General features: G+C 29.7%; 2 protein-coding genes across 3 annotated transcripts in view; both read left to right on the top strand.

The window, feature by feature from the left end:
• Nucleotides 1–6,421: 6,421 nt before the first annotated feature.
• On the top strand, nt 6,422–18,214 carry LOC107455879 (uncharacterized). Its single transcript, XM_087169444.1, has 3 exons — nt 6,422–6,566; nt 12,090–12,391; nt 17,973–18,214. Exons 1-2 carry the CDS (start codon nt 6,555–6,557, stop codon nt 12,381–12,383), a joined length of 306 nt encoding a protein of 101 aa, XP_087025570.1. The 5' UTR covers nt 6,422–6,554; the 3' UTR covers nt 12,384–12,391; nt 17,973–18,214.
• A 4,777-nt stretch (nt 18,215–22,991) lies between these two features.
• The window catches only part of LOC107455970 (uncharacterized), a 28,120-nt gene continuing 27,956 nt past the window's right edge, over nt 22,992–23,155 (top strand). For both annotated transcript variants that reach the window (XR_015435961.1, XM_043040174.3), the window contains exon 1: nt 22,992–23,130. The gene's annotated coding sequence lies outside the window, so the exon portion shown is untranslated. The remainder of the gene's footprint in view (nt 23,131–23,155) is intronic.

The following is a 23,155-nucleotide window of genomic DNA, read 5'->3' on the forward strand; positions in this document are numbered from 1 at the left end:
TCAACTAATGCATTCTAAGAACATTCCGTTACTTGATATTCTGAAGGTTCGTTTTCAGAACTATTTGGAAGGTATATTATTTTCATCCAACCCTTTCTTGGGGCCCCTTATGAAGCCTGAGGCATGATGCACGCTCTGCAGATAAAAAAATCCCCCAAACATTCTTCATAATCTCAGGTGTTTGTTATACCTTGGCATTCAAAATGTCCACGACCTCACGTCCTTGGCGAAAGTGAAGGCCTAACCCTTTTGGCCAATACAAGCTCAAGTGGTGTAAGTCATCTCTATAATGTCACTATGTTACTGGAATAGCGTTGTAGGTCGAGTACTACCAGTAGGTCCTGGGTTCATTTTTGTTATTATATAATAATTTATTTTATTTTGTTGGCTGTTACTAAAAATCATTTAATGCTATGGATCTTACTAGAGTTTTCGAATTTGGATGTAAGCTATATATTTTTATCAATCTATTTCATAATAATGTTGAAATATTTCATTATCTGGTGTTTCAAGCGAACAAATACAGTACAACCCGTGTAAGTTAACTACTTGCAATGAGTCTTTTGTTGGTCAACTTAGGGATCAACTCATAGAGGGAAATGAGTCATTGATTTTTTATACCATGTTATTTACCACGTAATTATTAAATAAAATAAGAATAGCGAATTTAACACGTTATATACTTTTATAGTTTTACCGTAATCAACTCTCAAGAGTCTAGTAGTATTTTCAAGAGTCTAGTAGTTTAGGTCTCAGTAGTATTTAATCAAATCAGTAGAATTTTAAGTCATAACTATATACACGAAAAAACAATTCTGGTGAAAACATATCTGGTTTTAAAAAAAAATATAATTCTAGTTAATAAAATCAAAATATACGGTATTTAAACCATTTGTTTGGCAATTTTTTCGTTGTTATGGAAACGGTTTAGCAAAAATTCTCGTTTTCAAAATTATCTTTCTCATCACCACTCCCTTAGTGAAAAATACATAACTGAAAAGTAAATTGAATCGAACAAATGGTTTTCATGCTATGCTCTAAGGATCATTATAAAATTACCAAATTTTACCACATTTACTAAAGTTTATCATACACTATAAAACCACATTAAATTCTTAATTTTACCAAAACCATTATCAAAGCACTTCGCTAAAAATTACTGATCCTTTTGGTTTTCCCGTCTGAAAAAAAATCTGTATATTTTACTATATTCAGGCTCTTCTGACCATACTTTTTTTTTTCTTAGTGTAACATAGAAAATTTCCTGGTAGGTTTTTTCCTTGTCGGTCAACTTATGAAGTGTTTTGAATAGTATTCAGTTGCACTTTAGATAAATTTGACTTATTTCTGTCAACATACGCTATAGAAAGTTGGTCAAAATTACAAAATTCTCTTTCATATACTAGCATATAAGATAAACGTACGTATACTAGTATATAAGATTCGGTACGGTTCCAAATGAAAAGGTCAGCTTAGACAAGTGATCAGCTTGCCAGAGTTTGCTGTATAACATGCAAAACTGAAAGAGACAGTCATAGAATATAATATTAAAATTTGTAGAACAATGTCAAACACTTTTTCTAGTTTGTAAGAGTTATTAATAATTTAATGTTAATTCTTTTGTAACTAGTGAGTGTTACAAAAAAAAACAGATTTATACTAGCTTTTAACGATTAAATTTAATGAATAATTGTGACAGTAAATATAATCATTTTCAGGGACCTGGATAGCCAGATCGGCAGGGCGCTGCGCCCATGTCCGAGAGTTCGTGGGTTCGAACCCCGCCGGCCGAAGACTCCCCGTGTAGTAAAGTGCACGTTAAATCTGTCGAGTCGCAAAAGTCCTCCATGTTCCCATAACAAATCAATACCTCTGGGGGTACTGGGTTGGAGATCGCTCGTTCTCTGATTCAGGTCAAAATTACGATCTGTGGATGTATGAATGAGTGTATGAATGTATGAATGGATGTATGAATGAGTCCGCCCTATAAACGGGTGCGACGTATGGTGTGGCAGAATTCGAATTCTTGGCCATAGATGGCGCCACTGAAGAACAAGAAACGCACACTCGGCTTTAAATTTGCTCGGTTTCACCAAGCAGGCTTGCCCGTGTGGCAAGTGGCATTAGAAACAACAACAATAACATAATCATTTTCATAATAATAATACACAATTTATTCTTTAATAACAAGTCAGAACACTTTCTTCAGAAAACACTTGTGCTCGTTGTCGCTAAAAACATCAATAACGATTCAATAGATCAATAGCTTCAGTTTCTCTATATCGTTAAGGATTCAAATTCTATAAAATGGTAAATATTTAAAAGTTTTGTTACCCTTGTGTTTGAGTATCAAATGAAATATATTTAAAATAAATAAATGTATCAGAAATAGTTAACCAAAATAAACTATTTTTATTTCTTGTTTTGTTTTAGCTTAAATGTCATTTCAATGAAGAAAAAAGTTTTTTTTATAAAATAAAATAATTTTACGTTTAATATTAATATCTTATTATGATAAAATAACCTGTTATTTATTAAATAATCTTATGCATTGAAAGTTATAATTATTAAATTTTAATAAATAATTTAATTTATGTTTTAAATTTTTAGTCAGTTACTTACAGTTACATTATATATTAATAATGAAACTGTTTGGATCTAAAGTCAAAGAGCAATGCCTTTTCAAAGCTGAATTCGTTTGTAACAAAAGGAAATACTCACTTGATTTAAGCATTTGTGTATTTTCACTATTACCGCCAATAATATGAATATATTGTTGATGGCCGGGCATTAATGCGTTAAAAAGAGAAAAGGTCAGTTAATTTAATTCACTGAAAAAAATTTAGAACAAAAGTTTTCTGCTTCAACCCACGAATCGTAGAGCCGTGCGTTTGCCTCCCTATGAGGTGATCAAGGTTTGAATCCCAGCAGTGGCTGGATGATGCGAATTCTGCTCCCGGCTCGCACCGACTACAATATTGACGTAAAATATCCTCAGTGGTAGACAGATCATGGGTTAGAATCCCCTTGCCGTCTGGCTAAACGTGGAAGATTTTCAAGATTTTCTTCTCCATGTAACTCAAATGCGGATTAGTTCCATAAAAAAATCCTCCACATAGGCTAGTTTACAACAAACTTGATCCAGGAGTTCCTTTGTCTTCTGGGTTGGGTTCAAAGTTACTGAAAAGTATTTTTTTTCTCCTTAAAATATAAATTTTTTTAATTCCTAAAGAAACCACACTAGGGCATTTGAAAGCCTTTATAACAGTAAAAAGAATTTCCTAAGAATCGTTTTTAAGCGAATTGTGTAACTAATTGCAGCGTACTATTTCACTTGGAAAAACCATTTGATTTAAAAAAAAAAGAAAACATATTAAGACTATTTTTGAAAACGCTTTCGTTTTATTAAATAATTTTTTTAACGAACAAAATGCTGTTTTTATAACTGTTCGAGTATGTAACAGCTGTTTTCAACTGGTGTATAAAATTTTGCCTATCTTTCAGCCAAAGTCTTCAAGGCCAGTGGTTCCCAATCAATCTTGACCCATCTTTTTTACTATTGCTAGAAGCTCTATATATACATGTATGTATATATACATGTATATATATATATGTATATATATACACATGTATATATATACATATATATATATATATATATATATATATATATATATATATATATATATATATATATATATATATATATATATATATATATATATATATATATATACATATATATGTATATGTATATATACATGTATATCAATACCTATATATATATATATATATATATATATATATATATATATATATATATATATATATATATATATATATATATATATATATATATATATATATATATATATATATATATATATATATATATATATATATATATATATATATATATATATATATACACTAAGTCTATGGAAAAAATTCAGTGCCTCCTAAAAGTGGGCGTAAATAGAGGAGGTCGCTACATAGAGGTGGTCCTTCCTGTAGGCTTCACTGTATTTTAGCTTATGACCGTCGTTGAACAGCAGACCCAAGTTTTGGGTTTACGGCTTCTTATGTTCAACTCCGTAGCTTTGTAATTTTGAACCCTATCCAGAAGAAAAAATATACTCCTGGTTCAAGTGTTGGGAGGAATCTGCCTTTGATGGAACTAACCCGCATTTGCGTTACATGGAGAAGAAAACCATGAAAAACCCCTACGGTTAGCCCGACTGTAAGGGGACTCTAACCCATGATCTGAGGATATTTTACGTCAACACTGTGGTCGGTGCACCAGTGTGTGTATATATTATAATTATATTATGAACGTCGTTGAACAGCTGGCGCTATTTTGGGGCTTCGGACTACTAATGTACAACACCATCGCCTTGTAATCTTGAACCAATCCAGAAGACAGGGAAACTCCTGGATCAGTACACCCAGAGGTATTGATTTGTTATGGGAACATGGAGGACTTTAGTACTCGACAGATTTAACGTGTATCAGTCACCATTTACTACACGGGGAGTCTTCGGCCGGCGGGGATCGAACTCACGACCTTTTGGACATGGCCCCAGTGCCCTACTAAACAGGCTATCCCTGCCCCCAGTGTGTATATACATTCTTTTATTTTATAACCGTCGTTGAACAGCCGACCCAATTTTTGGGTTTACGACAACTCCCTAGCCTTGTCATTTTGAACCCAATCCAGAAAACAAGGGAACTCCAGGATCAAATCTTGGGAGAAATTAGCCTTCGTGGAGGACTTTTTGAGGGAACTAACCCGCACTTGTGTTACATGGAGAGGAAAACCACGAGATCCTCCCACGGTTAGCCTGACGGCAAGGGGACTCTAACCCATGATCCGTCTATCACTGAGGACATTTCGCGTCAGCACTGTGGTCGGTGCAAGCCGGATGCGGAATTCGTATCGAACTGCCATCGCCGGGATCGAACCCCGGTTCAACTCATTCAAAGGCGAACGCTCTACCCCCTGAGCCATCGCGGTACCCAGTGTGCATATAGTAACTTTCCTTTCAAAGCGGTATCACAAATTAATTTTTCTTTGTAAATGTTTTGATACATGGAGTAATGCTGAAAACTTACAAAGCAGATCACTTTCAATGTTCCTGACTTGAAAAGCCTAATTCGATAAGAAAAATTAAAGCGAATCGAAGCACTGCATTGTTAATACTTTTTGCGACTCAAGGATAAGAATTTCACAGTGAAGACCTAACTCTTGTGACTGATTTCTTTTCAAATACATATAGTTGTATCTTGAAAATCCATTTCAAGTTTGTGAAAATCATTTTGCGCAAAATATCGGAAAGTTTTCAAGCAGAAATAATTCCTGGTGGATTTCGTACTAAATCTTACGTTTCATAAGAAAATTCAAACAAGTATTTGGGTATCACTCTTCGCTGATAATCAAAATACCGCCAGACTTCAATATTATACAAAAGCAATGGAAGCACCACAAGAGCTGCATAAATCAGCTCTTCAATGACACGAAAATCCTTATTTGTTTTTAAAAAGGAAAAACTTTCGTTATCTAGTACGTTTTACTTTAAAAATTACTCATTGTTAGATTACACAAAAATAATGAATTCATTCATTCATTTTAATGATTTTTTAAATAGCTAGGAAATAAAAAATAATAATATTATTAATAATTTTTTTTAAATCTTTAAAATATTAGTCTGTTTCTAAATTCAGTCGATTCTCTTAACAGGATAGAATTAATAGCATAAAATTAAAGCCTTATTCCAAGCATTAAAAAATACGACTTTTTTATTTTCATTCTTAAAGCATCGGAAAACTGCTTTAAACTCTTACTTATAAGTATCTTGAATGTACAAATTCAGACAATAAAGAATAAAATTTCAAGACTTATTCAATAAACATACTTTTTTTTCTATAAAAAAGCTCGTTTCATTTACTGAGGACATAAAAATAAACAGTTATGGGAATAATGTCCAAATAGTTGAATACCTTTCAATTTTAATTTCTTTCACCGATTATTATTCTTTTATGCTTTATGTAATATAATTTTAAAAACTACCATTAAAAAATGAAATGGTTGAATCTTTAAAAACTAAACAATAAAATAAACCATATATCTTTTCATATAGGTTGAATATCTAATGTTCTGCTCTAGCAAAGCTTATATGAAAAAATATAACTGAAACAGATCTATAATTTTAAATAATCCAAGAATTGATTTGGAGAAAACTGTTAAAAGATAAAGCAACAAGTTCTCTGCCTGTTCTTCACTGTACGTTAGACTTACACCACTTGTGCTCACATTAAAGGCACGTGAGAAACTTTCTCTTTTAATTTATTTGTTGTAATATATTTAATATACACTAACCAATCACAGAAGAGCCGAGATAAAACACACCGATATACTTATAATTTTCTAGCAAATTTTTTTTTATTTTGATTGCAATGTAGTTAGAAATTTTAGTATATAAGGAGGGTAATTTACTCAAAATTAGTATCTTCTCCTGCCTTTTGAGCTCTTGAATATCCCACCGTCTTTCACAATCATGAAAACTATGGTAAGCTTTTTATTTTATTTGAATTTTAAGTCCTAAATTTATTTTGTTTATTCATTTGGAATTCTTCGTGTTAAAAATATTCTCAAGATCTTATTTCGTATTTATTTTATTTGATTATTGTTTTAAAGTAATTATCATCGCTGAAAAGTTTTAACTTCTATGACAAACAAGTTTTTTTTTTTTTTTTTTTTTTTGTAATTGAACTGATTTTGATATAGGCCGACAGTATTCAAGTATTTGCTTAATAAAGTAGCAGTTTCTCAAGCGATGCCTGCCTTATTTCGTAGAAGAGCTGTATTTTAATTAATTATTGTATTAATCGTATCACACGGAGATATATTTAAATTCTAAATTTATTTCGTTGATTCATTTAGAATTCTTCGTGAATTATATTTTCCAGATTTTATTTCTTTCTTTTATATGATTATTATTTTAAGATAATTATCATCGTCAAAAAGTTTTAATTTTCATAATTAAATTTTTTTTAATTGAACTGATTTTGATATGAAGCGATTGTATTAAATCTAGTATTCGCTGAACGAAGTAGCTTACTATCAAGCAATGCCTGCCTTTTTTTGTAGAAGAGCTGTATTTTAATTAATTACTATACAAATCGTATCACGGAGATATATTTAAGTTCTAAATTTATTTCGTTAATTCATTTAGAATTTTTCGTGAATTATATTTTCCAAATTTTATTTCTTTCTTTTATATGATTATTATTTTAAGATAATTATCATCGTCAAAAAGTTTTATTTTCATAATTAAATTTTCTTTAATTGAACTGATTTTGATATGAAGCGATTGTATTAAATCTAGTATTCGCTGAACGAAGTAGCTTACTATCAAGCAATGCCTGCCTTTTTTTGTAGAAGAGCTGTATTTTAATTAATTATTATATTAATCGTATCACGGAGATATATTTAAGTTCTAAATTTATTTCGTTGATTCATTTTGAATTTTTCGTGAATTTTATTTTCCAAATTTTATTTCTTTCTTTAATATGATTATTATTTTAAGATAATTATCATCGTCAAAAAGTTTTATTTTCATAATTAAATTTTTTTTAATTGAACTGATTTTGATCTGAAGCGATTGTATTAAATCTAGTATTCGCTGAACAAAGTAGCTTACTATCAAGCAATGCCTGCCTTTTTTTGTAGAAGAGCTGTATTTTAATTAATTACTATATAAATCGTATCACGGAGATATATTTAAGTTCTAAATTTATTTCGTTGATTCATTTAGAATTCTTCCTGAATTATATTTTCCAGATTTTATTTCTTTCTTTTATATGCATATTATTTTAAGATAATTATCATCGTCAAAAAGCTTTAATTTTTACAAATTAATTTTTTTTAATTGAACTGATTTTGATATGAACTGATTGTATAAATCCAATATTCGCTGAACAAATTAGCTTACTATCAGATAATGCCTGCCTTATTTCGTAGATGAGCTGTATTTGAATTAATCGCTACATTACTGTGTAACTTCATTCTTTTGAATTGCTATTATTTTTTTTAATATTTATAATACCTATTTTTTTATATTATATTATATTATTTATTATTTTTTTATATTATTTATTAGTTTTGTTATAGTTTCTATTTTCTTAAGTAGCTATTATTATATATTATTTTTTAAGAAATCTAGCACAACATCAAATTAAGGCAGTCATTGTTTAGCTTCAATATATGGTGGAAGGTACGTTCCCAATAATTGTGTCCGGAAAGTGTTTAAAAGTTTGGACCACCTCTTAATGTAAATTTTTTTAGGGATTTCGCCATACCTACATGGAGAAAAAAATTCTGGCAGAATTATTTAACTGTGCGGTAATGACATTTCTTATATATATACATAACGCTGAATATATATATATATATATATATAAATTCTGGTTTTCGAAAATTGTAGCTCATATCACCATATATTTAATGAAAATACAAAACTGAAACACGATATTTACCGAATAAATGGCACTACCAAATTTTACCACATTTATCAAATTTCATCACATATTATAAAACCGCATTTTATTAATTCTTTTTGTTGTTGCCATAGAGCCAAAAATACGGTAAATTTTGCTATATCCCGTTAATTTCAATCATACTTTTTTTCTCAGTGTAATAGAGCTATTTCAGTGAATACAAAAACAACCCTAAAACGCAACTCTTCGAATACAAGCAAAAAAAAAACTTTTTTTCGGGGGATTGTGATAATTTTACCCTTAAAATATTGTAGGAAGGGGTTGCCCAAATGAAAAGTAAATTCTCAATAGTTTAATTAGAAATTGGTTGAAAGTTTAAATCCTTTAAAGCTAATTTTTTTTCTATGCGGCTTTTTCTTCATCAACAGAATGCAGATAGAATCATTTTTTACATAATTATAAAGCTCGGCATGTACCGTCATTTTTTAATGTAAAATCCATTTTTACAGGAACATGTAACGAAACAAAAAATACTGATATACCGTAATTTTTACAGCAATGATTGCAGTCAAATCACTGAATCACTCTAATTAAATAAATATTACTGTTAAAATTATGTTATTATATTTTACGGATGATGCACCCAAACTGCCGGCACTATATATCGTAATTTGATCCGAAAATTTCTGCAATGTATTCAAAAATATTGCAATGCAATATATAATTTTTAAAATTTTTTATTATTTTTTATTGTTTAATTTAATAATAATCTAACACTGACAAAGATGAGCAAATTTTTGCATCTCTTAAAATGACAAAACTCAAATTTTGAATAAAAAAAATATATAATTGTATTTTTAAAATTTCCTTTCTTGGGAACTATTTAACTAATTTGTATTAATTTTTGGATTTTTTTATTCTGTTTTAAGTTTTATTATTCAGCTAATACAAATAATTTTACATCTTACAACTCAAAATATATTCAATTGTCATTAAATAACGTTATAAAAATCAAATTATTTATATTATTATTAATAATAATAATAATAATAATTTGATTACTATCCTCACCAGTATCATCATCCTAATTATTATTATTATTATTAACTAGCATTATAATTGTGTGCAAAAAATTTTGATATTGATTAAACAAATGAATAAATAAGACGAAATATGCAAAAAATGAACTTAACATTCGGCAGTTCTCCGCTATAGTAAATCAAGATTTTTTTCAATTTTCTGTTTGCTAAAGTAAATAAAGTTGTCCCTTAATCTCTTGGAATTCTTGGATTATTTAAGAGTTGGTTTATGCGAACCACATTAAATCAAAATCAATTTCATTAGGAGGCGGGAATTATAGATATTACTAGCTACAGCTGCTTGTATTTAAACTAGAATTTAAAGTCAAAACATCAGCATCAACATTTGATTCAATCGTTGCTTAAATAAATTTTGCCAGGTTTGCTGAAGTTACTGGGTTAAAATATTGGTAATTGAATTTTTTTAATTAAATTTTACTAAGCCATTAATTGTTAATGTACTTAATTTCTTCTCGCTGTTACTTTTAAAAAATCTCTTTAGTTCTTTCATCAAAAATTAAAATTAAAAATACATTAGGTTAAGTTGTTAGAATAAAATTATCCCTATAACTTCCACTCCTCTTGTAAATGAAGAATTATAGTTTTAGAATTGGTTTTTTTTAATGTTTTTGTAACATTGTAATAAAAGAAATGTCTGTTTCTTAGTTTTGTAAATAATTACTCTTGCTTTTTATTAAGATTGTTACAAAAGATATACCTTCAACTTTAGTTTTGCTCTATATAAAGCCACAATTGGGTATTTGCAACTCGAGAAGAAGTGATGTGATTATACTTAACCATATGATTTAAATCAGATTTAATTGGACATCTGTCAGCAACGTCACGCGTGTGTGCCGAACCTGATAGGCTTTTAAGAAGCAATCGCGGGAATTTGAGCGGGGCGAGCAGTGGGCTTTACCTACAAGTTACCGAAATAATCTTAAAATCTATTTTACTTTTTACAAAAAATTTTAAAAAATCAATTATGAAAAGTTAAGTCAGAATTATTGATCTTATTTAAAAACATTTTTTCGATACACAAATTTATTTTAAAATATTTTTGCTGTCAGTTATCGACTTTCTTGCTCGAAAAAAAATTTTTTTTCCCTGAATTATTCTACAGAGGAGTATAAAGCGTAGAAGGGAAATTTCAGTTCATTCTAGGACGAACTAAAATTGGTGAGTTGGGAGAATTCGGTTGATAATAACATTGATTTTGAACAACCTCAGAATTATGGGGGGGGGGGTTCTTTTCCTATCCGTCTTTTTCTTTTTTATCAAAACAAAAAAAGTTCGTTCATTGCATATCTTAATATTTTCATGGTCAAACTTTTAGAAGAAGTGTTGTTTTAAATCCGAACAAAATTTCTTGCAAATATGGAAATCCAAAAAATAAAGAGCTTAGTTTCTGTCTAAATAACTGCAATTTTAAAAATATTTGGCAATATAAAAATATTTATATTATTCCAAAACACACACACAATTTGTTACAATCATTTCTTCATAAATAGATGGGTAAGTTCATGCAATCAAAAATTTCAGTGATATCAAAACACAAGCATACCCGACTAATTCTATCGATAAAGCACGAGACTTTAACACAAAACATACCAACACTTAACACTACAATGCAATACAACTTACAATAACCGATCTTTTGACCAGTTATGATATGTTTAGTGCTAAATCTAGGGGTCGTAGTTTCCAGCTGCACGTTGGGCGTACTTCTTCAAAAATTCTGAATTTTAATATGAATTTTCTAGTGTTATAACTTTTATAACCATTGTTGAACAACGGAGCCAGTTGTTTTGGGTTTACGACTACTCCGTAACCTTGTAATTTTGAACCCCATCCAGAAGACGAAGGAACTTCTGGATTAAGTATTGGGAGAAATTTGCCTTCGTGTAGGACTTTTTGTTATGGCACTAACCCGTATTTGCGTTACATGGTGAGGAAAACCATTAAAACTTCCCACGGTTAGCTTGACGTGTTCCAACCCGTGATCCATCTACTACTGAGGATATTTTACGTTAGCATAGTGGTCGATGCAAGCCAGGTGCGGATTTCATATCGACCAGCCATCGCTGGGATTCGAACCTGGTTTTCACCTCATTTTACGGTGAACGCTTGAAACTTGATACTAGCTGATAACTTGAAAAGTTTCAAAATCTCAGTTGTTCATAAAGGAAGTCACAAGCTTTGAGCTTTTGGTGTCATCGTCAGGCTTTAAAGTTTTCCCGCTTACAAAAAAAAAAAGAAACTTTCGAATGCTTACTAAAAGCGCCACTTTAGAAAGCTCTAACATTAAACTTGAAAATGTGTCACTTCTTTTGACATAAAACATTTGACAAGATACAAATCCTATTTTCCTTGAGAAAAAAAAAATAAAAAATTTTATTTTACGATTAATTTTTTAGACATAACGAATTTTTCGGAATCATTTCCAGGACAAAAATGAATACAGCTAGCTTTTTATGTGAGTATTATTTTCTACTAACATACTTACTTTTCCAGATTTTAACCGTATTTTTCCTGTGCATCGCTGGATCAGCTCTGGCAGATTTCGATTTTGAGAAAAAGGAAGAACCAGCCAAAGTATTTTCCTATCCAAGCTACTACTACCCCTCCTATTCACCCTATTCTCCTTACAAATATGTAGTTCCATCAGGTAGCCCTTACTACAAATCTATTGCCTCCTACACAGGCTATACTCCATATGGCGGTGGTTACTACTATGCACCATACTCGCCCTACAAATACGTGGCTCCTCCTGTAGTAGCATCTCCATACGTCGTTCCCCTCAAATAGATGATGCTGTAAGTATATGCATCTATAATTTCTTATTATTTAAAGAACCGAGCATTTAAAATGTAAAAAATATGATATTCATGTCCTCAAAAAAAATACATGTGTTGTTCCGTTAACTGTAATAATTTTAATGTTGTTGTCATTTCTAATGACACTTGGGCAAACCCAGCTCACCATCAGCTATTGGCCTTTTGCAAATTTAATCAGAAAGGTGAGTCCTTCAAGTGACAAGAGAGCACCGTAAGGGTGTAAGTACGTCTTAGCTCAGAGGTGGCAGGACCACCCATTTGTGAAGCCACTTCCTCAATTAGATCTGAAGGGGAAAGAAATTTACCCCAAATCCCTAACCCATAGCACCGCTCAGCAACCAAGCACAGGATTTTCGATTCCACAGATTTTACGAACACGTATATCACATGTCCTTAGATGGTTCTTAAGCGAAGATTAAACCTTGACCCCTCTTGACCGCAGTCCGATTCTCTAACCACTGGGGTTCCCACGGCCCACTTTTAACAGTCAATGAATAAAAATTATTAATATTAGGCGTAACAAGTTTATTTTTAAGCAAAGAAAAACCTTAATCAAAGCACAAATAATCATTGACAAGGAAAGCGGGATTAAAAATTTAAAAAATTAATCTATTTTATTACCGGAGAAAGCAAAGAAGTGGTTATAAAAGTAGAAAATATATACGAAATTAGAAACACGTCTTTAAGATTTATCTGACAATCAAACTGTTTTCTATTACTTCAGCCCCAGCTTCCTCAATACTGATCCGTTAAATTTCAATAATGTTTATAAATACAACTAATTATATAACAATTATAAATATAGGCGATTATAAATACAAAGAGATAAACAAAATTTAGAACACCCATCTTTTAGTTTCATCTACCAATTAAACTGATTCTGATGCCTTCAATCCTGCTATCCTCAATAATGATTCGTTAAATTAAAATAATGTTAATAATAATAAATATTAATTTGCGATCTCTGAATTGTTTATTTATTTAACCTTTTTTTGGTGTGTATCCTAAAAGTAAATATTGTAAGTGGTTATTACAGAACACCTTGCATAAATATTTAACTAAAAAAAGGCATTGATCAAAGCAGATTTTATAAAAATAAATATCAGACTTGGATTTCTTTTCAATAATTATATTTAGAAGTTATCTATTATCAAAGTTAAGAACTTATCAATTATTCTACAATTAAATAGAGAATTGTAGCTCTCTACGCAACGTTGCCCATCATATTTTCAATGAGCAATCTCTCTTCAAACTAGCTATTTAAAAAAATGAAATACTCGATACTAAAAAATTAAGAAAATTCTTAGACGTTAACTTACATAAAACTAAATGACACTTGAATTTCGCTGATACGATAATGATGTAATTCGCGAGAAACTTTTTGAAATTGTTTAATTTAAATGGTTTAAAAAAATAGTTAAAAAGTAGAATAAACTTTTTTGTCAAAAAAATTGAATAAATATTTTTTTACCAACAATCGTAAATATTTGACAATTAATAAAATTCATTTTTTTACCAAAACATGTTTTAATTTTAGTTTATTACGCGCTTTTATTTGTACTAAATCTCCACAAAAATTTCCTTTGGTACTTAAAGTAGTTTTCGAAAAAAGTGTACCGAAGGTGTATAAAAATTTGTGTTCTGAGATAAAAGCAAAAACAAAAACAAAATTCAGTATTTTTATAAGAGTTTCGACTAAGTTTCTAGAAATGATTCTTATGGATATCCTTTCGTAGAACATTTTGCATATCATTTAGTATAAAATTATTAATGGGCTCTTCCCTCTGTTCGTTTCGCTCATCGACCCCCATGACTGCTACAACCATTTTCTCTTTCTTGATATAAAACATATTGTTAAATCTCGATTAAAAAGTACTCATCTGAAAGATCCCAAACAGTTTTATTGCATTAAACACAAATTTTATCTCACAAATCTAGTTACCAATACCATTTAGATAAAATTCAAACCTAATCATTTTGTTCAGTTGCCATTACAACTTCGGCTGCAATTTTTTTAAAAGATAAAATTCCTATTAAATTTTCGATCACCATAAAAACTCGATAAATATTTTTCGATGAGAAATTTCTCAGCAATAGTGCGAATAGTTAATTCCTAATGATGCTTTACAATTTTATATCTGTTATTTTAATTGCATAAGGTGACTTAACGCAACTGGACACAAAGCTTATAATAAGAGTAAGAACTATCAGTAAGGCGACCCACACTCATAAATCCCATATCCCAGAATTGATATATCGCCGTCATAACAACGTCCGCAACAATACAAAAGTTTCAAACAATATCAGACTCGTCGTTACGAGACTCCGGGTAACGCATGAGAGGAGCACCACAACCACCACCTCTGATGCTGTTGAAATTTATGATTTCATGCGTATTTTAAAAGCAACAGCAGATATTTGGATTTGTCGTGTTCGATATACCTGCCATCAGTTGTGGCTCAGACGAATAGCAGAACTCCGCAAAATTCGCTAAAGAGTCATGACTCCAGCGAGTCACAAAGTGTCATGTCATGACTAGGACTGGGCGATATTAGAAATTATATATCGTGATATATCGTCAGTTTTGCATCGCGATATAGCGATGTATCGCGATATAGTATTTTTGAATTTCATTTACTTTAAGGCACAGAAAGTCAGATTTCTATCAAGACTTCATACGCATATTGATTTAAATCAATTTATAAATTTGAAAATATATATGTTTTGCTAAAGAAAGATATTAAATAAATTGACTAAGATGTACAAATCTTACTTAAAATATTTATTGAAAAAATGTGTGTAGATACAGAATGAAATATTTGCACTTCTTTATCGTTTATAAGGTATAAGCAGTCTTAATTTAAGTTCACCCCTAAAACACCCTTAATGAAAAAAAAAAATTTTATTAAACAAAAGCTGATTTCAAAATATATTTTAATTAAAATAAAAGTTAGATTAACTAAAAGCCGAAGTTTAAAATTAAAAATGCTCGAATTTTAAACTAAAAAGTAAACATAAGATTTGTAATAATTTCTTAAAATTTTCGTTCTCTGAAAGATTTCTCAGTTTAAAAGTAAAAAGGGAATTTTATAAAGATATCTAGCTGAAATTATTGAAAGAAAATTTAAAAAATTTAAAAAAAAGTTTGTTAAGAAATTCATTATACACTTAAAACAAAGTGTTAAAAATATATTTTTTTTTTTTAAAAAAAAAGAAACTTTTTTTAACAAATCAATATTTGCTTGTACTATTATGCGTAAATAATTACAGAATTATTAAGTTCGATCGTAATGTTCAAATTCTTAATGAAGAAGTAAACACAAGTTTTGTTATATTTTCTAAAGATGATCACGCAAATAACAAAAGATTTCTTAGTTTAAAAATAAAAAAATAAATAAAAGTGAAATTTATCAATATATTTACCTAACAGCATAGGAACAAAATTTAAAAAATAAGTTCGTTAAAAAATTATTTGTATGCTTAAAACAAAGAGCTAAATAAATTTTAGAAAAAAAATGCTTCTTAAACACTATTTTTATTATTATTTCATATAAATAATTAAATTAAATTAAATAATGACCGAATTATAAACGAAAAACAAAGTAAGGCAAAGTTTCTTAATTAAATTCTTAAAAATAAAAACAAAAGAATTGTGATATTCGGTAATATATTTAGCTAATTAACTAATAATATAAAACGAAAATTAAAAAAAAATAATGATTTTACTCTCTAATAAAACGAAGTAGTAATTGATAAAAAAAAAAAAAAGAAATGAATAAAATTCGCAAACTTTTCAAATTCTTTTGAACAAATAAAGTTTATTGACTTATGTCCAAAAAATAAGTTTTGTTTTAACTTTATTTCTAAAAATAAAAACAACGCAAGATTTATAAATTTAAAATCAGTAATAGAAGCCCATTAAATAATTAGAAGTTTTATCCGAAAAGTTTTTAATAAATTTAAAAAAAGTAAAAAAATAACCTAACAAATTTATTTACTTTGTAATTTAATTCCTTATGGGTGCCTTAAATTAGATTTCCGATAATTTTCACATTTAAAAATATAAAAAAAGTTTTGTCAGAAAATAAATAAAAAACTTACCTAATTAATGAAGAAACTTTTCTTTATAAATTCTTTTCAATAATAGATTGCGTTCAGAACAAGGTTACGACGGCGATCACGAAGTTAATCCCATTGAAAATAATCTACAAGAAACGATTTCAAATCGCGAAGGTGCGAAAACGAACATGTGATATAACGATATAAGGTCTCAAAAGTGATTCTGATTCTACCGCTCATCAGTCAAGGCCGTCTCAACATAACGAAACAATATCGTCTTCCACAGCGCGAGTTGGCATCGGAACGTAAGAGAAAGTCCTTGCGTGTATCGCTATATCGCTATATCGTTATATCGTCTTCTTCACTCGACGGCTTAAATCACATTTCTGATGTATCGCTTGGAATGAAAGTTGCTGTATCGGTTTGCCGATATAGGCGTTAAATCGATATGTCGCGATATATCGATTTATAGCCCAGTCCTAGTCATGACTAAAATGTCAGAAATGCTTTTTCCTGGATGACCTTTTTGAGTTCAAAAATGGTTTTGGGGTTATTTGCGTAAGCTTTGCCTTTAACATTGTCCCAAAAAATTAGTTGTAAGGGTTTAGATCAAAATGATAGGGCAACCTCCATGGACGATATACGCTCAAAAATGCTCAATTTCAACATTTTCACCGAAAAATAGACAAAAAAATCACAAACTCCCTGAAAAACTTCATTGTTTCCTAAATGTATCGGGCAATTTTTAATTGAAACTCATTAACGATTCATAAGTTATTAATTTTTTTTCCTTCTTGTAAATAATTGCCACTGTGGCGTAACTACCACTATAAATATTAAATATCAAATCACTAGTATATAAGACATGTTAATTTGATTCTATCTTGAGGTACCTTTTGATAGATGAAGGTTGACATAGTCGATAATTAAATCCCCACAATGGTGACCTGCGGACGTGATAAGAGCTCGCTAACATGATGGATGGTCCACATTAAACAGTTGATTTGCTTAATATAAACTGCGCAAAAAAAAATCCGGTGAAGTAAATAAAGTCTCCCGGTAATAAACAATATAGAAAAAAATGAGCGAAATGCTATAAAACAAAAAAAAATGAAGAAAAAATATAATGAGCAAAAATTTTAAAAATAAATAAACAGCATGAATCAACAAGTGGTATCCGCTCATCGAATTCTATCTTAGACAAAATTCTGGAAGAGGAGTAATGTGACGTAACTACCACTATAAATATTAAATACCGAATCACTAGTACATAAGACATGTTAACTTGATTCTATCCAAAGGTATCTCTGGATAGATGAAAATTGACATGGTCGATTTTTTACTCCCCACATCACTATGGGAGCCTTATAGTTCTTGCAAATAATTACTTTATAGTTCTCTAACTCAAATATTATGTTGGGCTGTGTTATCACTGTATAAAACTGTATCTCTATATATTTCCATGTTAAAAAATACTGTTTCCATTTCTAACGTTTTACAGACACAATATGACCATTGCAATCCTTCCCGCTGAAAAACGTTCAAATGCTTTCGATCCAGTTCAAAACAGATGTCTGTCCAGTAGATTTTGCAGGATAGCTGCTGTCACTGTTGTTTAGTCGCCCATTTCGAATGGATTTATAGCTTAAATTTTGTTCCCCTCCACTAACATGTTTTAAATTAAATTGTTGTTTTTACCTTTCTTACTTTTTGTTATAAATAAAGTATTTTTGTTGTGTGCAATTGTTGTCTTCAATTTTGTTTAATTGACACTTCAAATTTTATTGAGGTAATACGTGTTTGTTTCTCTCGTTTTACCAAAATATATAAATATTTAGACGAAATCGAATGTTAAGCTATTTTAGGACATGGAATTCCATGCAACTTTAGTCCTGAGGAAGTACCCTAACTCCCCTAGGGAGTTTGTATGAGTAACAATCCCCTGTTATATATGCACTTTTTTAAACTTGTAATTTTCGACAAAAAATAAATTAAAAATGTCATTTGAAAAAAATGTTAGCTTAGAGAGAGAAATCGATTACAGATTTGAATTTAGAGATGCGAAAGTATCTAAGATCTGTTTAAAAAAAAATATATCATGCAACAAAAAAAATTTGTTCCCTTGTGTTATTTACTTCCGATTTTACACTGTACGAAAATCGGCTATTCATCTAGTAAGTAAATAAAACTTGTTTTCGTGTTATTTTTAATCCACACGAATTGGTAAAAAAATTTTAAAGCAGTTATTTAAATCTCAAAAATAAACGAGCAAAAGAAAAATTTAGACCATTTCTAAAAGAAAAAATGCTTGTAAGAAAAAAAAAGAAGAGGAAGAAAAAGAATAAATATTACAGTGAAACATTTGAGAAAAACAATTTTATGTTTTCCTTTCTATGCCAACAGATATTTTGAAAGTTTAATTTTCTTCATAATGTAATACAATAGGTATTTGACCCGAAAAAATCAATGAAAATATTGAATCGGAATCATGACCAATTCGACTTTGTTATTAGAAAAAGAATAAGTAAAGGGGGGAAAAAAAACAATCGATTGTATTCTGAGATGTTATTTAGATAGATAAATACATAAAAAGCTGTATTCTGATCAGCTGGAATAATGAATCGGAAAAGAAGTTTCACTCACGTTTTTATTGTTTAAAATGTTTTTTTAGGAGAGAGTTCGAAATAAAAACAAAGGTTTCTTTTATTTTTAATCTTGGATAAATATCCTCAGTTATATTCTAACACGTAGCACATTATAGCTTCATCAAAAAATGAATCGTGGTTAATAAACGATTACACAAAAAAAAAGAACTCTTGCGACTGTTATGAACAAAATTGAAATTTTTAAAACAATGAACTGAGTTTTAACTGAAATTATAAAACGTGAAAATAACTCATAAAACTAACTTTTATAGCTCACTTGTTAAAACTTGTTCTAAATCATTATTGCTATTTTTTATTAAGTATGTCTGCCACTAAAAATTCAAATCCGCCTTTCTTTTTGCCTCTTTTTTTTTCTTTTTGTTGAATCCTGAATTTATTATTTAACTAACATTTTTATTTATATAAAATAATGTGTTTGTTAATAGTTGTTTACATCGATCTTAAGCTGATGAAATATTTATAATTTTAGCTTGAGTCATTTCATAATATTACATTTAGTTATAATTTTGCTTTTTTTTTTTTTTTTTTTTTGTAGTTAGAACGCGCATTAGTTTCTAATTATAACGGACGGATCATTATAGAATTATGACTTTTTTAATTTCGAATACAAAACATCTTCATTTACGAGAGATGGTTCAAAGGACATAGTGCGACTTTAGTTTAAAAGTAAAGTATGGTTAACAGCGAGTGAATAAGTGAATGAACGAGGAAGAGTGAACGAATGAAACAAGGAATGAAAGGAAGTAAATCTGCCTATGGATGTTTGAGATGTCAGTGAATCATTTCAAACAGTTCATAAACAAGCAAAAAAAGTTTTAAGCAATTTACTAATTTGTGTAATAGTGTTCAATGATAACTAATTTGCATTCAATCCATGGCATTTTTGTTAAAAAAAAATAGAAATTGTTTTATTTTAATTTTATTAAAATCAGTATTCTAAAATCTAGACCTACCCCGTTATTTATTTTTTTTTCTAAGCATAGAACTCTATTTTATCTCGAAAGGATTTTTATCCGCACTTATAAACAGACTAAATTTTCAATCATTTAATCTTCTTACTTCGAGCAAGTAATATCATTTACGTTTGGCGCAGTACAGTCAATTGTGATTCATTAAACACAATACATTAACAGGATACATGCGTCGGAATTTTCTTAAATACGTATCTAACTATAAAAAAAAAAATTAAAAAAGAGTGCGAAAATTATAATTTTTGAAGGTTTGACACCTTACAAATCATATGAATCCTATTTAAGAAGAATCTCACTGAGAAAAAAAATTAATTAATGTTATTAAAGTGTCTGTTATCTCATTCAGACCAACGGACATGGCCACAAACTAAGCAAACAGTGTAATAAGTTTTAAACTGTCAATCACCAAGACAGGAACTTCTGTAATAAATGCATATACATGATTAAATGGTTCCAAATTATTAGAGTGCCTAGAGTAGAAGAGTGTGCACAAAAGAGAAACGATTCCTGACTGATGGAAAGAAGAACTTTACCGCCGAAGGCGAGAGTGGAAAATTCGCCATTGGAATAACACTGAGTGAAAATTATCTGCCTCAAAAAATTTATGTTCTGCATTAATAGAGGCATGTAATAAGTTCATTACTTACTTTTTTTCAATAAGAAACTTCACAGTTACAGTAAATGTAAAAATTATGGCTGAAAATTTGAATATTTATTAGTTATTTGAATTTATCCTTATTATTACTTACTTGCGCGCATATAAAGTTTTATTTAGCTCATTGCAAAGAGAACAAGGTGATAAAATAACTAATGATTTCATAAGAATAAATGTTTTTACTTTTAATAAACGTAATTTCTATCTAAATTACCTATAAATTTTAAGATTTGAGCATCTTTTTATCAAAGCTTCAGAAGTGCAGAGTTTGGCGATATTACTTTGAAATGTTGGCACGTTACAATGTTTGCCAAGTAGCATTAGTTTACTTTTAGTGACCCTGTTCTGTTAATTATTATTTGTTCTGTTAATTATTATTTCTGAAATGAGTAACACAATCATTATTAATTTTTATATTATACTTATGGCATTTATTTAAAGCTGAAGTCCTTTCATAAGTCTTTTTTCTCATTGACGTTAATTTTTTAACAATATGAGATACTAATTTTTCTTACAATGTTTCTTAAAAAATCTGTAATATCATGTGCTTTCCAATTTCATAGTTTATATTATTGATACTTTAGTATTTACTCTTGGGCAAATGGTTAGAGTTAAATAATCAATTATATTCATTTCGGATTGAAATAACTTCAATAGATTATTTTATATTCTTTTTATATGAAATAATATATTAAAGTTTTATATTTTTGCTTATAAAAATGCATTTTATTAGTATAAACTTTAAATGTATCGATTTATTTAATTATTTATTTATTCTTTTATTAGCAAAATGCCATATATTATTTACTATTATTAATTAGTAAATTTGTCATTCTCCTTTGCCCTCCATTGTGCGAGACTGATATATATATATATTTCTAAATCTTAAAATAAAGGTAGAAGTAAATACTTATTTGAATTTATTATAATGCCTTCAAATTAATTTTTCACAGTTTGTTTGTATCAAAATTTAAAATGTTGAAAGTCCTTCAGAATGACACCAAATGAGTGAGAGGCGCCAATTTCGGTGTATCATCTGGCAACCCCCTTGGACAAAAATATGACGGCAGTGCATGCGCTCTTGGGTTTTGTCATCACTCTTTTCAATACAGGCACTCTACAAATGATTAAATGGTTCCTTTGTTTGATGATTACTTTGTTTGATGAATTCATCAAACAAAGTAATCATAATTTTGCTTTCAGTGATTTATTGGGTCTTTTATTCCAGAAAAAAGTTTATTATGGCGAAAATCTTTCAGATTTTCATTCCACAATCTAAAAAAATTTTTAACATGGGGCAGGCACAATTTTATTCCAGCCTTGCTTTATGACTAGTTACATGGTTTAAAAAAAAATAACTTTCAAGCTCAACTAATCTAAGAATGTGTACATTTAATTATAGGAAATTATGAGCTTTTAACGAAAAATGCATTTTCAAAATAAAGAAAAAAATATATCTGCTCTAAGTTATTGAGCGTTTAGTTTGCCCTGAAAACAAAACAAATAGTTTTGATACGCTTTTCATAGTTTGTTTTTGCTCATTTTTTATTAATACTTATTTTTGCTGCGATGGTGGTCCCACAGTGGACTGATCATTAAGACACGGTTCCCAACAGATCTCCGAAGTCAAGCATCACTGGCTGCGGTCAGTGTGCGGGTGGGTGACCCACTTGGATCAGTCTGCGTAGGGACCGAGGGTGTGCAATATTGGTCCTCGTTAAACTGTGCTACCGTAAAGTGCTCGACTTCGCGCGCAGGTCGTTGGGCTACCGATGCGGGGGTGCCATCCCCTCTGCAGAGGATCGAAATTGTGATGGCATGTCTTCGGATCATCCTCAGGGATGTTTCCCAGACCGTCGCCAATAGCCCATTGCGCAGCTCTAGTGCGACGTAAATGAACTACAACAACTGCTGCGATGGTGTCAAATTTTGAATGTTCGATTAAATAATATTCATCCGAAAGTGAATATTATTAAAAACCATAATTTAATATTTTTCAACCCAAGAGCACCCGATGAAAACTTTAGGCATTCCTGTTCAGTCTTCTAAGAAAACAGAAATGGGTAGTCTAAAGCGTAGTAACCGGGGATCATGCGTATTTGATGATCTTATTTCGCATTTCATTTGAAATTTCGTTTTGTAATGCCTCCAATTAAATCATGAATGAATCAAAACATTTCGAAGAAATTCCAGATGATGTTAAACAGGAAATGCTAATGCTTTTTGAAACTTATTCAAGAAATGATTTGATTAATAAGCTGAGATCTTTACGAGAGCCTTCTTCTAAATCTTCAGAAAAAACTTTGATATCGGAATCTATTTGCTGTAAAAATCAACTTAATTTTTCTGAAAGAGTTGGAACAAAAAGTAAAAATGCTTTAGCTTGTACTAA

This window comes from Parasteatoda tepidariorum, chromosome 1 (assembly GCF_982258835.1).
Source record: "Parasteatoda tepidariorum strain Cologne lab strain chromosome 1, Ptep-v5.0, whole genome shotgun sequence".
Classification (NCBI taxonomy): Eukaryota; Metazoa; Arthropoda; class Arachnida; order Araneae; family Theridiidae; genus Parasteatoda; species Parasteatoda tepidariorum.